We start from the raw sequence: 14,634 nt of genomic DNA, 5'->3' as shown, positions 1-14,634 counted from the left end.
CAGACTTTAGGCTTCAGCAAAAAGAATACACTAAATCAGAGTGAAATGCCAGTTCAGATTAAAATCAGCATCTAGCATCTTGTTTATGAAAACCCTTTTTTTCTTATTCTGGTGTACAGTACGTGTAGGGCTTCCTGTAATTGTGGGTGGCGCCCTGTGATTTTGACTTTAATCGGAGCGCCGAGACCCATTTGGTGGCATTCTTGCATAGACTGTATCTGTGTTCATGAATTGTATTGTCTGATTTCTGTTATGGCTTTAACAAAATCTACCACCACATTTTTTGCGTATTGAAAGTGAAGATTTTGAGGCAGGAATAGACCGATTTCGGGGTAAATGTCTGAGTGCTTCAGCACGTGTGTGTTAGTGGAACTGATGAACAGTGTTCTGGGTTGCAGAATATACAGTAAACACAGGTCTGAAAATGCTTGAAACTGCTCAGATTGACTACATATTTACACAGAAACACAGTCTTGGGTTTTGCTTCACCATGTAATGTTGGTACAGCTGATAGCATCCATGTTATCAAAAACCGAACAGCTCTCGTGTGCAGATTTGGTTGAATTTTTCCACGAGTGCTCAAAGAGTCAGTGTCCACATGTGTGAAGAATTCAGTGTCTGACTGTTTAAAGGTCCGTCTCCTTCTTGAAGCTGATTTTCCGTGATGCCTGGATTGAGGGACTACCAAAAAAAAAGTCCACCCCCCCTGTTCAGAGGGTCCCACAGAAGGAGGGTGATGACCCCCCCACGCCCAGCCCCTTGCCCCCCCCATTCTGATTTCCAGCTGACGTCCTGAAGAGCCACCAGCCTCATCTCTCCCGCTGTTTTTTCCCCTCAGGTCTCGGGGAGCTCCAGCGGCTCTCCGGCGGGCTCCGCCACCCCTGCAGCCTCCTCCCGCCAGTACCCCCGCCAGAGGATCACTCGAGTCAGCCTCAGGGACTTCATCTTCTACATGGAGCAGGAGCGAGAGACCGCCCACTCCCTCCTGCTGTACCGGGCCCTGCTCAAGTAGCGCCGCTCCTTCCCCGCTCCATGCTCTCACTCTCCACACCTCCCTCTTCGTCTCTCCTTGCAATGTGCCTTCAGCCGGGTTTCTGTTGCTATGTCTCCGCGTCCCGTCGTGACCTTACATCGCTGCGTGTGAGGAGGAGGAAGAAGGATTTTGATTCTGTAAACACTCCAGACATCTTGTAGCTCTGATCAGAGGACAGCAATAGCAACAAAGAAGGCCATGTGAAAGGGGTTGAGTCTGGGTCTGCCTGGTGAGGTTCTGCCTCTGTCTCACACATTCCGGCACCAAACAGGGTTCGAATGAGCGACGCGTAAGCAAGCAACCGCGGTATCTGAATTTTACTCTCTTGGAAGATATCCTCATGAAATCAGCAGTGTTATAAAAATACTGTCGTGCGCAACTTTCATTTTTTAAATATTAAAATTAAATTAATTTTAGGAAGTTAGTCTTTGAAAGTATTGCCCACCCCACCCCCCACCCACCCCCCCGCCTTGATTTTGCTGATGTATTTTAATAGTAAATTATTTTGGAGCTTCAAATAGATACTGCCGGTGAACAGCGTCTTGTGTATTTTCTCACCAAGTGCAATAATGTGTAAAGCCTCATATCTAATCTGTGTAGCATGTATGATGAGAGGAAAGCATGTTAAGGTTTTCATTTTTTAACCACAAACCTAATCTTGAATTTTCTACTCGCTATTTAACCTTTGAAATCCAGTCTGAATCACTATATTTAAATATGAGTTATCATGGATAATTAAACTGCATGTCCCACAGTGCATTAACACTGATTCATGTCGGTAAATTTTCCCTAGGAAAGAAAACATGACATTTCTTTACTTATAATCTTTCTCTGCGTACAACATAAATTTGTAAGCTATTTTCTGTAATTACACTTGTACTTATTTCTAACCAATAGACTAAACATTTTTTTCAGTTTCAGATCACCTCTGAAAATATACAATTTGTAACTTTATTTAATCTTAACTGCTTTAGGGTTGCTGATGGTCTACATCCCGATGCACATGGTATTGTTCTTCTTGTTCAGTAATCTCTGAGCATATAAATTTAAGAAATGTGGCTTCAATAGGGAGAACAGTTTTAATTTTAGTTCTGCAGTAGCAGGCTTAGGTGTTGTCACTGCCTGTCTTGACCAATGTTAGTCATTTCTTAAAGTGGATTAGTTCATGAAATTATAAATACAGTAATATCTGTTCTGCATTTATTGAACATTCGTTTTCCAGGTAAGTGTCAAAGTTTCCAGTGAGTTACCCAAATGAAAACACCTGGTGTGAACAATTATTTCTGTCATTGTTCTATGGAGTTGCAAAAATGACTATTCAGACAATGTGATGAATTAGTCCATAACATTATATGAGATGGAGGGGGGTGCCTTTCCGTATTTCTGTGGCTATTACCTCTTACATGAGATCTGACATGAGAATGTATTTTTTCACATTTAAAGCAGACTCCTGTCACTTACCTTTGAAGATTTGTAAGAGTGTGGATTGTTAAAAGAATGCAATTGTTTTGCAACAATCTGCTAAAATCATGGTTTTATTCTCCATTCTGATTTTAAGATGTGAGACGTTATAAAGTCAAATCCCAAAGTCTGAATAGGGAAATATTTAGAACCCAGGTTTTACTTCAGAAGGACGCAGCGAGGGCAGTAGTACTTTCAGCCCGTGTCCAAAATGCACAGTCCCCTCCAGCAGCACTGCTGGGAGGTTAACCTGTGATGAACCAGCTTCCTGTCCATGGGGAGTCTTGGCATGGCCAAGGACTTACCTTATGGAAGATGGGATCAGGATCTGTCACTATGAGCCAGTTAGATTGTGAAGGACTCTGACCTTTAAACTGTAGCGAAGGGGTGGGCACATGTGGTTTTAAATGCATTACTGGGAGCTTTGCCTTGAACCTGACCTCTTTTTCATGGCCTTTTTTAGCAATTGGAGTTTCTTGCTTCTATGCAGCTGCCGTGTCTCTGAATCCTGTTGCTTTGTAAGTTATTAGTTTGGATGGGCAGCATTTCCAGATGGCTCTTTGAAATAACTGTGCATTGAAGGTTTGTTTTAAAAGGCATCATATTTTAGTTTTGAATGTGTATTATTAAAAGGAAAATGAAAGCTGTGTTACTAATGTACATCGAGAATCTCTTGTCTTGTTTTGCGCATAAAGCAGTATTGTCTATAGCTGTTAAAGGGAAATGTGTTTTATAATTATTTATATTTTTCTTTTATTTTTTACATTTACAGTTGCCACTTTTTGAGGCAATGCAATTTTATCTCGGTGAAGTATCATAGCAAAAAAAGCACAAATAGACCTATTTGTCCGATGGTTTAAAACAATAATTTTAATAATTATTTTTATGGTTTCTGATAAATAAGCAGAAGGAAATTTCTACTCCTTTTGCTTTTTAGCCAAAAGATTATTAGGAAGGTTACTGAAATACACAGGTGGAAGATCATGTTTTATTGTATGGATAATTTGTACATATTGTTTACAAAGACCATGTGTTTATTAGAACTACGTTATTTTTGGTAAACTCTGTACATAATCTGAAATTTTCCTGTTTGTGTGAAAAGCATACTTCTGTATTTGTACCTATTTTGTAAAGGAATAAAGAAGCTGTTTACTAAACTAAATAGGTATTTGTTGAAATCCTTGGAGTCTCCTTTTGAACTAGAATAATATTATCAAACATAAATTATGGACACTGCACAGCAAAGTAATCTTCCTTGTCTAGTACACATCACAGGAATTGAAGATAATTATGTATTACAATATGTATCAATATAATAACATCTGGCCTTCAAAAAGGTTGAGTTGAATAATTACAAAAGGAGACTTCACCCTGAACTAATTTAGTCACCTTTTCACCTGCAGGTCTCTACACTGAATAGTGTTTATTTTTTAAGTGGTTTTAACTTTGCAGAAATAGGATATCCAAAAAGATTTGGTCTGTTTGTGACCTATAATAACCCAAGGTAAGAAAATTGTAGTGCAACGTTAGAATACCATTCTTTCCAAATCGTTTATTGACAGCAGCTTTAAATTTCATGAAGTGACAGGCATTTTTTATGGTTTTATTTGTATTGTAGTTCCAAAAGCTGTGTTCCAAAATCTGGATATGGTGCCTTTTGTGAATCATGAAATGTTTTGGCTGGTTTCTTGAGGTCTAAGGGATAATCTTTTGCAGGACTGCAATGAAGAAAGTGACTCATTCTCAAGCATTAAGAATTCTAATTATATTTATATAGTGCTTTTCATACTGAAGGAACCCAGAGCTTCATGTATCCAGGCAGTATGCACCAGCAGTCCTACTACACAGCAGATGAGGCAGAGAAGAGAAAATATACCATGAGATTTTTTCTGACCAAGTAATCAGGACCTTGGTTTAATAGTCATCTGAAGGATGAAATTTCCTACAGCACGTCCTGTCATCGTACTGGGACAATTGGTTAGGAATTCGGGGCCAGAGGGGGAGTGCCACCTGTTAATCCCACACTACTTACAGCAGCAACTGGGTTTGTCTTGGAGGTCTCCCAGGCCCGGCCTTGCTTTGCTTTAGAGATCTGACTTGATCGATCTGGAACGGGACTGGGCAGTCCTGTACCTGGAGGGCCTGTCTCTCTGCAGGATATATCACTTCAAGCCAGCTCTTAACAAGCACGATCAGCTCGTTATTGGCTTAATGGGACCCATTTAACAGCTTCTTCCAACCCTTCAGGTGTTGCTGCTTAGAAGAGCCCTAGAAAACCTGCAGGCACACTGACCCTCCAGCACCCACCTCTGGGCTTGCAGGTAGCGCTTCTGTCGAGATGCAAAGCAGGAATTTAAATGGAGTATCGAGGGCTAAACCAGGTAAACCCTCCTAGATGTCTGCTGCTGACTAAGCAGTAACATTATTAGAATACGAAAATGTGCAATTCAGTATAAGAGACTGGGATTCAAGAATAAGTCCAATGAATCAAGATTCCTTTTTTAATTCTGTACATTAAAACTGCATCTGCAAGCTAGATGCAGCTTGCCCAATTTTTTGACTGAAAATTCATTTTAAAGTTGTCAGAGCTTGAAATGTCATGGTTAAGTTACGTCTTCCTTTAGTCTTTCAGAGGTTCGGCTCCTGGAGGCCCAAACACCTGCTGGTTTTCATTCCAGCCCTGGTTAATTACCCAAGTGAAGCTTTAATTGAACTAGCAAGGTGCTTGATTGGAACAGTTTTTAAGTTTTTTTTCACACAAAAGTTTGGAATTTTATGTTACTGATAAAATGCAATAGGTAAAACTCGACCTCTTTATTGTTGAAGAGCTAAAAATCAGCCAAGAAATTCAAATGCACCCTATTATTAACTCAGCTATGGATTCAGTTGTGTAACTGAGCTGGACTTGGGGATCCCTGGTGTAGGGTATAGATACCCATGCATGTCTGCAGGACAGTTTCTATTATGCATAGTGAAGAAAGAAAACTTAATCAAAAGTGTTCTTTTTTTTTAGTTCTTGTTACTTTTGTTGCCTGCATTTAAGGAACATGCACAACATCCACTCTTCACACCTTAACAACAAGTAATAAATACACTCATGCTGAGAGAATTAGCTGCTAAGTAGAAGGACCAGTTTTTTTCTCCACTTTGCATTTCAGCTAGCGCAAAGGAGGAATTGTGCATTCTTGTGAATTCCGAAGGCAAATTAACAGTATATCGATGTTTTCACTCTTCAGGATGGTGAAATTTCCTTCTGTGGAGATGTGCTCAATTACGCCCACACTGATCTGTTAGAAGTGTGAAGCACCAATTAATTTATACGCTAAAGCATCTCTGCAAAAGTGGAAATGCGTGTCACCCTGTAAAACACACACGGTATGAAGTTAGTGTTTTAAAAAACTTGGAATTTGTTGTGTTTGTGAAGCTTACAGACTGACATTGACTGTCCGTTGTGGAAAGCCCAAAAGCAAAAAGAGGTCCCAGGATCTGGTTTCTTGTGGCTCATTATCCAGCACGTTTTCTAGGTCTCTTATAAATTCAGTTTTAAGTAACGCTTATGATGATGCATGCTCAAAGTGAAGATGTAAGCTTTTAATTAAGCCTTCATTGAGTCCATTTTATCCTTTCTCCATGGGTCTCATACGTTAGGCAATCTAAGAAGTCAGAAAAATTTCTGTGTTGCAAATATCGAATGGCTAGAGTTAAGAACTCTACAGGACTGATGCCTAAATATTTTAAAACCAGTAGATTTTTTAAAGCTAGGAATTGCAAAACCAAGAAGTCTTTGGAAAGGTACCTATGACTCTTAATTTTCAATGGCATAGTGATTGTGGCACCAGTGAAAAGTATATTCCTACTTCCTTAGCTAAACAATTTAAACATGTTCCAAAAGTATGTAACTATTGTACCTCTTAGCTCCACAGACCCCCAGAATGGTCATTCTCTTAGAAACACCTAAAGGGACTTGGAACAAACATTAAATAAACATACCATTCTTTTATTAATGCAAATAAAATGTTGAAGACATTGCAAATGAACACATGCCCTTTACTACTATTGTCTAATTATTAAAACATTTCATTAAATAATATACATTTGCACCTAACTGTACCTTGAAATGTTTTTTGTGGAAAAAAACAACAACAAAAAACTCCAGTATGTACACACATATTGCTTGCAAATTTTTAATTCCTGACAAATATTTTTTTCAGGAAATTTTAAATAGGACTTGGAGGTTCTCGTTTTTCCATTGATTTTATACCAAGCGCACACTCAAACCTAAAGTCCCATTACAGTTTAATATACAAATAGCTATACAAGTCACTAGTCTTTAGACTAAATAGAATACAGAGAAGTTGTACACTTCCTGGGGACTGTGGCTTAATCTCTGATCTCCAGGGGTACAGGAAATGTTGAAGTAGACATGTACATAACACTTTTTTCTCATTTTTTGTGGTATTTTTTTTTTTACAAAAATGCATCATATACAACTCTACAGATATTTTACACACCAAAATTTCAAAATTCAACAAGTCTGTAAGTTTGGAAAGAACAGATTTATTTTTTTGTCTTACTGTATTGTGGAACGTGGGAGCTTTGCCTAGGGTTGAAAAAACTGTTGCGGCCAGGTCAGTATGAATCAAGGAGGAACAAGCAATGTGAGAGATACAGGTCAGAAATTCAGGAAAGACCCTCACTATCTGCTACTCTTTCATTTTGGATATTGCTTGCTGTTCAAGAGAACTTTTTCTCTAAACATGAGACAATATTATAATAAATATGATGGGCTTCATTTTTTTTTTCAGTGTTAGCGGTTCCCTAGTTCTCCAAGGAGAACATGCAAGAAGAAAAGTAGGCTTGTCACTCCTTAACTTGTGAAGAGTTCAGCTGCCACAGCAGCACTGCAAACAAGACCCTTATCCTTGTTCTCACTGACACAGCAGTAGAAGCCCCTAGGTAACGCAAGTAGTGGGGTGGGCTTGAAATCCCCCAACTGCAGATGAAAAGGGTGTTTGGAGATTCCCTTTATTTGACTGGCTGCTGAGCCCCAGCCCTGCAGTGTCCACAACTGAGTGAGAAGATAAAGGAAACTTGACCACAGCTCCTCAGTGAGTTGAGGATTGTACTAGGAGCTAGAGTGACCCTGCTATTAAGGGCTTTTTGTTGCTATGTAATTAATGATCTAACAAGAAAACAAAAGAAAGTCCAGCTAATTAAAAGTCATATTTGCCTCTGATTTTCTTTACATGGTATGTCCCCCCTCCAATTCTTCAACAAGTTCCTCTTGCATTTCAATTTTTTTTTTAGGTTGAACTATTTCTCTTCTGTATTCAGAAATAGCTGTGGTCTTCTTTTATCTATCTGTCGAGAAGAACCAAGAATTCATTCCCCACTCACTCTGATAGAGCTGGATGTTGTTGGCCTTTCTAGTGGAATTGTTTGATCCTCGTGCATGAAGCAGAATGCCCTAACCAGTGTGTGCCATCGTTGGATCTTAATCCATTGCCCAGCCTGCCCTAGTATTTGAGAACCATGTTGGGAGATTTTCATTCTGTGTTTAGCTGCTGTTTCCTTTAAAGAGGGACACTCAGAAAGCTGATGAGGAAGACCTAATTGCAGGACTCCAGTAAGACTGCCAGAGTAAAATGAGATGCAGTCCGTTAACCAGCATTTTCAAAACGGACCCGGCAGTGTGTGATTTTATAAGACAATCCAGTATTCAATAATGGATTGAATTTATCAGAGGTTTCTTGCGCTTACTCATCTCATGTTGGGGTAATATATTTAGACTGAGAAGACTGAAGAATGGCACAGCATTCTGGTTTAATCTGGACCTTGGTCTCATTAAATGAGTTTCACACTGATCGTTTCTATACCACAGTGGATTTTGAAGCAAACAAGCAAGGACTGAATATAGTCCTGTTTTGTTTTTACATTAATTTTTGGAAATAGTGTAAAGAAAAATCTTTCTGCTGGCCTTCAGAATGCGTTTTGATGGGAGAACATTATGATTTCTGCTCCAGATTCAAATCAGTCCAAACTAACCGTGGAAGATCATAAAACAGTCTCCCAGCTCGATGAGCACCACCTTCAAGATAATTGTTCTTTGAGAAAGAATCTCTCAGTGTTGGCACATCAGTGCAGTGTTTCCTAGGAACAGAAAATTCGGTTCTGGAATGTTTTTTTTTTGCAGTAATGATATGCCCTTAATTTTTTTCCTTTGCTTTTTGATAAATTTACATGAATTACGTACTTAGCTGTTCCACTGTTTTGCCCAGAGAAACAACATGATGTTTCTGGGAGTCTAGCTGGAAACGAAAACTGAATCATTACTAAGAGAGTTGGAAGAGCTCAAGCAGGTATTATCAGCTATGAGCAGCTCAAGTGAAAAGATTCTGCTCACCTCAGAAGTGACAGTGCACGTTTAGATAGCCTGCTCTTTAAAAATCTCCAGCGTTTCCATAGAGCTTTACATTATATGGTTACTTAAGTTTCCATTAACAATCTATGTTATTCTAGTTTGGTAGCTCAATCAGCACAGGCTCTCTTCAGTGAGCAGGTGGAGGCTTATGCAGTGATCATCACCTGTTTGAGCCTGGACTGGGACCAGAGATGACTGGGCCCAGGATTCCCAAGGCAGATCAGGCATCAGTGGCAGAATGGTGCCGAGGGTAGATGGGCTTCAGTCGGCCTGGGTACAATCACTTTGTTCTGGAACGGCAACCCCTGTGACTTTTGAGAGCCCTGTGAGCTTCCTGCCGAGTTGTTGGCACGAGCTGCATCGCTCCTTCTGTCAGCGCTAGACCTCCTGCCTGCTCTTTGCGGACCACAATGTGGAAAATGGCCAGCGGCTCTTACAAGTGTCTATTCTGTAGCGAAGCGTGCATGGTCCTACCATGCGAGTGAAAGGCAAATAACCTTAAGGAGGGATATTGGAACCATTTTTCTTTTTTGCTTGTTTCAGCTACTTGCTGACTTTTCCATCCTCTGGAGGGCTGTGTGACAGTGGGCTGTGTGACAGATACAGTAAGGGAAAGGGCGAGAACAGTGAGAGTTGGAGGAGCTCTGGTTGCCAGGTAACGGCGGCCCACACCCTCTGACGGCGGATTGACCTCGATCGCACAAGCCGTGACGCAGCAGAGTGAAATCTGAAGCTCCGTTCCAGACTTTGCCACCGCTTCAGGTAGTTCCTGCGCGCAGCATCAGGTTATGGCTCGACGACATAAAATAAATGGTGCTGGTTATGCCACAATGAGCTAGTCACTTAGTTCTCCAAGAGCTCTTGGTTCTGTGAAAGACAATTTCATCAGAAAAGAACACAACTGAGGGCAAAGCAGGAATCGGGTTGTCAGCAAAATCGGGGTGACTTCCTGTGCTGCAGTTTCTGAAATCTCCTGTCGGTTAACATCGTCTTGTGACCTTTCAGGGCCCTTGATGTCCAAGGTCAAGCAAGGCAGTTTTTGATGCAAGAACTGTGCAGATTTTTACAACCACAACATTGAACATCAATACTAAAATAATTTAACACGATTTCTTCTTTTTTAAAAAATCCATTTAAGTTAAAGGTTTTTTGAGGTTTATTTTAAGTAAACCTTAAAATGATACAGTTTATTAAATCTGTTTGAAAGTTAAATCATTATCATATTTCGCCTGGTCTGAGCACATATGCAGATTGAATCAGTAATAGAATAATGTTTAAGAGATAATTGTGAAGAAAATCCTGTAAAGTAAATATCCTATATTTTTTATGTCTGGTAGAAGATATTTTGGAGGCCAATGGTTTAAAAATATCATAGGAAAAGCTTTTACAAAATATCCAGGTTCCCCCGAAGCCCTATTATAACAATGAGGCCTTCTTCAGCTCTGAATGCATTACCAGCTAGATCGCTTTAGCCATGTAGCCTAAAGACATAATAGTATTTCTACAGCCAGTGCCAAGCAGCTCCTACTTCTGCTCTTAAACTAAATGACTTTTGAAAACAACTTTTAGAAATCCTTCATATGGAAAATAATAATAAACCAGTAAATCATAATAGTAATAAGAGAGCAAAAGAATAAAACATATGGCGATATAAACACTTGAAACAAGCCAATGAATTTAGCTTTGGGAACCGAAAAAACAGAGCAGTGCATGCTGGATAATTTGATCGAAAGCCCATTCATTTACATTTCACAGTGTTCAACTGAGCAGGGCCTGGATGTGTCTCTCCTCTGAATACTCGAACCCTAGTCTGAGGGCATCAGCTTTTCCAGTTGGCAACGCTTCATCTGGTCAGAGAGGAACCAGTGAGGGACTCAGCAAGAATAGCAGGTGCTGACTTGCTCAAACAGCCCGGTCCTCTCTGGTTCCCGGAGCCATCGTCGTGCTTCGGGTCAGTGGACACAGCAGAAGGAGCAGACACAGAGAGGAGAGGCGCCGAGGACGTGCTGAAGTGAGGGAAGAGCTTCCATTCTTTCGCCAAGCCAGCGCCGTCCTCAGGCGCAGGCCTGTGTGTCGAATGCCGAGTGGGGGGTGAAAAAAAAGGAGCAAGGGCTTCGTTACGAAGTTGAAATGATTCAGGAGAGTTGTCTTTTTCTTTTCTTTTCTTTTTTCACAGTCCCTTGTTAAACTTCTTCTGGACGGAATCTCAGTCCTTTCCTTGTGTCTCCCCAGAGATTTGAAATTACATTCCCTTAACGTGTCGCGTCGTGCTGAGCAAGCTCAGTGAAGAACAGTGCGCAAGAGCGGGCAACTGGAAATCCAGGTCTGGTAATACTTTGGTTGCCGTTTGGTTTTAAATTCGTGGTGGGTGGGGTTTCCTTTTCGTTCTTCGTGTGTTCTCAGTCTCCACCTCGAGCAGCCAGCAGCTCCTGCTCCTGGCTCTGCCTAGTCAAGGGGCTCCTGCTTTATTCTAATGGGCGTTGTGGTGGGCTGACACCTCCTGTCTTCGCGACACAGCACGTACTCGCTGAACTGCGAGGAGTCCACCCCTCCGCCACAGGACGCGGCCACACTGAAGCCCTTCTGGAAGAGGCGTTCCAGCACCTGGGGGAGACGACAAGCACAGCGGTCAGCATGAAAACGCGTGAGTGCAGCCCTCATCCAGGACCGTAATGCACCAGTAGTAGAAAGTTGCTTTTTCTATGGGAAAATCTCAAGTGAACTGTTCTGCGTCTCTAGAATTTCCCCAGGCGCACTCATATTGCTGCACGTTGCGGATCTGTCCATAAATGACCTGTGTTTAAATTTTCACCAGAGTGAATGTGATGCGAGTTTCTGGCTGGGATGAGATCCTTGGATCAATTAGCTTCCCAATATGAAACGGGGTAGATGGGCCGTTTGACCTACAGTACTTGTCTGTGACATTTCTTTTCCATCCATCCATCTCCTAACCACTCTATCCAGTACAGGGTCAAGTGGGAGCCAGAAACTATCCCAGCAAACTATGGGTGCAAGGTGGGATACACCCAGGGTGGGACACCAGTCCATCAGAGGACACATACAGACACAAACAGGCGCTCACTCACACCGGGCCAGTTTTCCCAGAAGCCAATTAACCTACCAGTGTGTGTTTGGACTGGTGGAGGAAACTGGAGCACCCAGAGGAAGCCCATGTGAACAGGAGGAGAACATACAGACTCTTATGTCCTTATGAATCTGGGTGACATGGATCAGTTGGATGACATGCTGCAGTTTTCTAGGTTGGCTTGGCCTGATCAAGGCGCAAGTACTGAGTGATGGGAAAAGATCCTGGATTTCTCTCAGGCAGGAATTGCAATAGGGATTCACTGGCAAGAGGGCCTTGCTTTGCGGGGCTTGAGGACACAGCTTTCATAGACAACCGCTGGATAACAACAGCATCCCGACTTTCACTTGTGAAACAATACCGTTTTTTCCCTAAGTATATTTTAAGAACTATAGAAAAAGATACCATTTTAAAAAATGGTGCTGTTTTGTCTCTGTTGTAAGTACATCCCTTTAAATTTCCCTGGAATTGCATTTGCTTATTCTCTGTTCTCTTTTTAAGTGTATCCAGCCTAAAAATTAAAGGTCTTTCCTAGAGCTACAATGTAAGACGAAGCTCGAGACAGGCAACAAAAAAAATGAATGGTGGCTTTACTTATCATTAAGGCTGCCTTTTGTTTCTTGGGCTAAGTGACAATTAGTCCTCATCCCTTACTGTTGCATCTTGTTGTGCAACTCACCGGAAGGGACTAGCAGCCTGCTTGTTAAGGAATTTTAAAAGGCACACAAACAGATACAGTGCATGCTAAATGGGGCTAAACTTTCAGCTGCTTTTCATCACACTGAAATAATTGCCGATCATGAACTTGAAGATGTTTTGCTTTAATGCGTCTTCCCCTTCAGAGATGAACTAAAAGATGGCTTAAGGTTTCAGCTGAGGAACGACCGCTTCCATCACCCAATAAACACCATGACAATGACTTTAATGTTCATTTGAGGGGAAAAGTGCCAACAGAAGGCTTATATTGAACTAAAGGCACTCTCTAATTAAGAAACCTGCATTCACATCAAACACTCAAGCTTTCAGACAGGAGATGGAAAAGAATAACGATTATGTAAATTGTATTACGCTATTTGCTTTGATTATTGCATCACATTGTGTTTTTGCAGTCAATTGAAACACATCTAACTTTGCCAGAAAATCTTTTTTTTTTGTACAACTTCCTGGCTGAAGAAGAATATATATCTACAAGATCTTACTGTGATTTGAGTTTCACTCAAAAAAGCTAATATCCACACATCCCCCAGAAACGGGAAGACATAATTTGTCTCAGTTTGTTTGTCTTAAAAAAGGAAGTCAAGTATATTTCAGCTCTTTCAATACTGTCATTTTCAATCGATGGCCGTAGGTGTTAATTGAATATTGAATATTGACAGATATGGCCTTGACCGATGAGACAGCGATTGAAATCACGGTAATCCATATACTTATTTCTACACAGTTAAATAATTATTGATATTATTTGTGTTTTGAAAACAAAACTGGCATATGTTTAATCAGAGAAATTCACTGCATTTTGAAATGGCTGGGTAATTGGGTTCTTAGGGTTGAGGATCTGTTCGTTTATCAGGCTGGTAAACCATTTCAGCAGACCCTTTACTCCAAAATATCGGCAATGCATATATTTTTATTTTTACAAGACAGCTTTTGTCCACCTAAACTCAGATAGAAACTTGGGGGATAACTGTGGAATATTTACCACAGTTATTTATATAAACACCCTACTTATTTTAGAACTGAAGGAAGATTTGTTTCTCTTCTTCTGGTGCAGTGTTTGAAATTGTGAATCAGGCTGCGAGGAACTAGGTGAAGCCTGAGAGATGCGTCTTCTCTCTTGGCCCCAACAAGTTCACCACAGCACAACTGAAAGTTTCTTTAACGTTAAAAATGCCGCCTCAGACGAGCAGCCATATTAACCGAGTCGCCTTCTCTTCCTCTAAACTGCTCCTTCTTTCAGAATACCTTTGAAGCGCACTGACAAATCAGTGTGATGGAGATCACAATACTGCTACTAGTATTGGAATTGCTCTGGGGATAAATAGAGGACTTCGCTTCCTCCCGAACCACATCTCATCCATCAAAACCAAAAGAAACAAAAAAAACAAAAAGAAATCACAGCAGATCAACCTTATGGCTGAAAACACAGAAGTGATGTAATATTGATAGCCACCAGTGTAATTTGTACCGCTCTCCAGATAGTTCATTTTGTAGTGCACATCACAGCACAGGAGAGGAGCCCGATCCTGGGAAGACAGCTTCAGCACAGGACTGCGTGACAGATGTCAGAGCTGCTGTTCTGAGACTTGCTGTGGGAGGCCAACTTTGTTCAAATATAAATTGCAAAACATGACTGAAGGCTCCCATTGTAGTTTCTCCTATTTTATTTTTGTGTTATAGCTTTGAGCTGGGTTTTCTGTGGTGCTAAAAAAAACACAAATTTATTCAATTCTGTACTTAAAAGTTCCTATGATTTGCGGATTGTATCCCTGTGGCATCACATTTATTTGATACAAGTGCAGAAATCCTCAAGAATAGTACATGAAAGTGTGGATTAAACATTCTTGTGATAATTGACCATTTATATGAATAGGTAACGCCATAAACATACTGGGCAGACTATCGGAAACACTAGAG

General features: G+C 40.8%; 2 protein-coding genes across 8 annotated transcripts in view; one reads left to right on the top strand and one right to left on the bottom strand.

Moving 5' to 3' along the window:
* The window catches only part of LOC148644264 (transcription initiation factor TFIID subunit 4), a 90,334-nt gene extending 86,678 nt beyond the window's left edge, over positions 1-3,656 (top strand). For both annotated transcript variants that reach the window (XM_088613858.1, XM_088613857.1), the window contains exon 15: positions 839-3,656. In XM_088613858.1, the coding sequence (XP_088469984.1) occupies positions 839-1,012 (174 nt within the window). In that variant the 3' untranslated portion in view covers positions 1,013-3,656. The remainder of the gene's footprint in view (positions 1-838) is intronic.
* Positions 3,657-6,475: 2,819 nt separating this feature from the next.
* Positions 6,476-14,634, bottom strand: part of kctd15b (potassium channel tetramerization domain containing 15b) — a 31,723-nt gene continuing 23,564 nt past the window's right edge. For all 6 annotated transcript variants that reach the window (XM_088613625.1, XM_088613623.1, XM_088613626.1 and 3 more), the window contains exon 5: positions 6,476-11,519. In XM_088613625.1, coding sequence (XP_088469751.1) covers positions 11,361-11,519 — 159 coding nt within the window. In that variant the 3' untranslated portion in view covers positions 6,476-11,360. The remainder of the gene's footprint in view (positions 11,520-14,634) is intronic.

Source organism: Lepisosteus platostomus, chromosome 20 (genome assembly GCF_059453375.1).
Source record: "Lepisosteus platostomus isolate fLepPlt1 chromosome 20, fLepPlt1.hap1, whole genome shotgun sequence".
Lineage (NCBI taxonomy): Eukaryota > Metazoa > Chordata > Actinopteri > Semionotiformes > Lepisosteidae > Lepisosteus > Lepisosteus platostomus.
The sequence above is the reverse complement of the archived record's forward strand: the minus strand, read 5'-3'. Positions and strand labels throughout refer to the sequence as shown.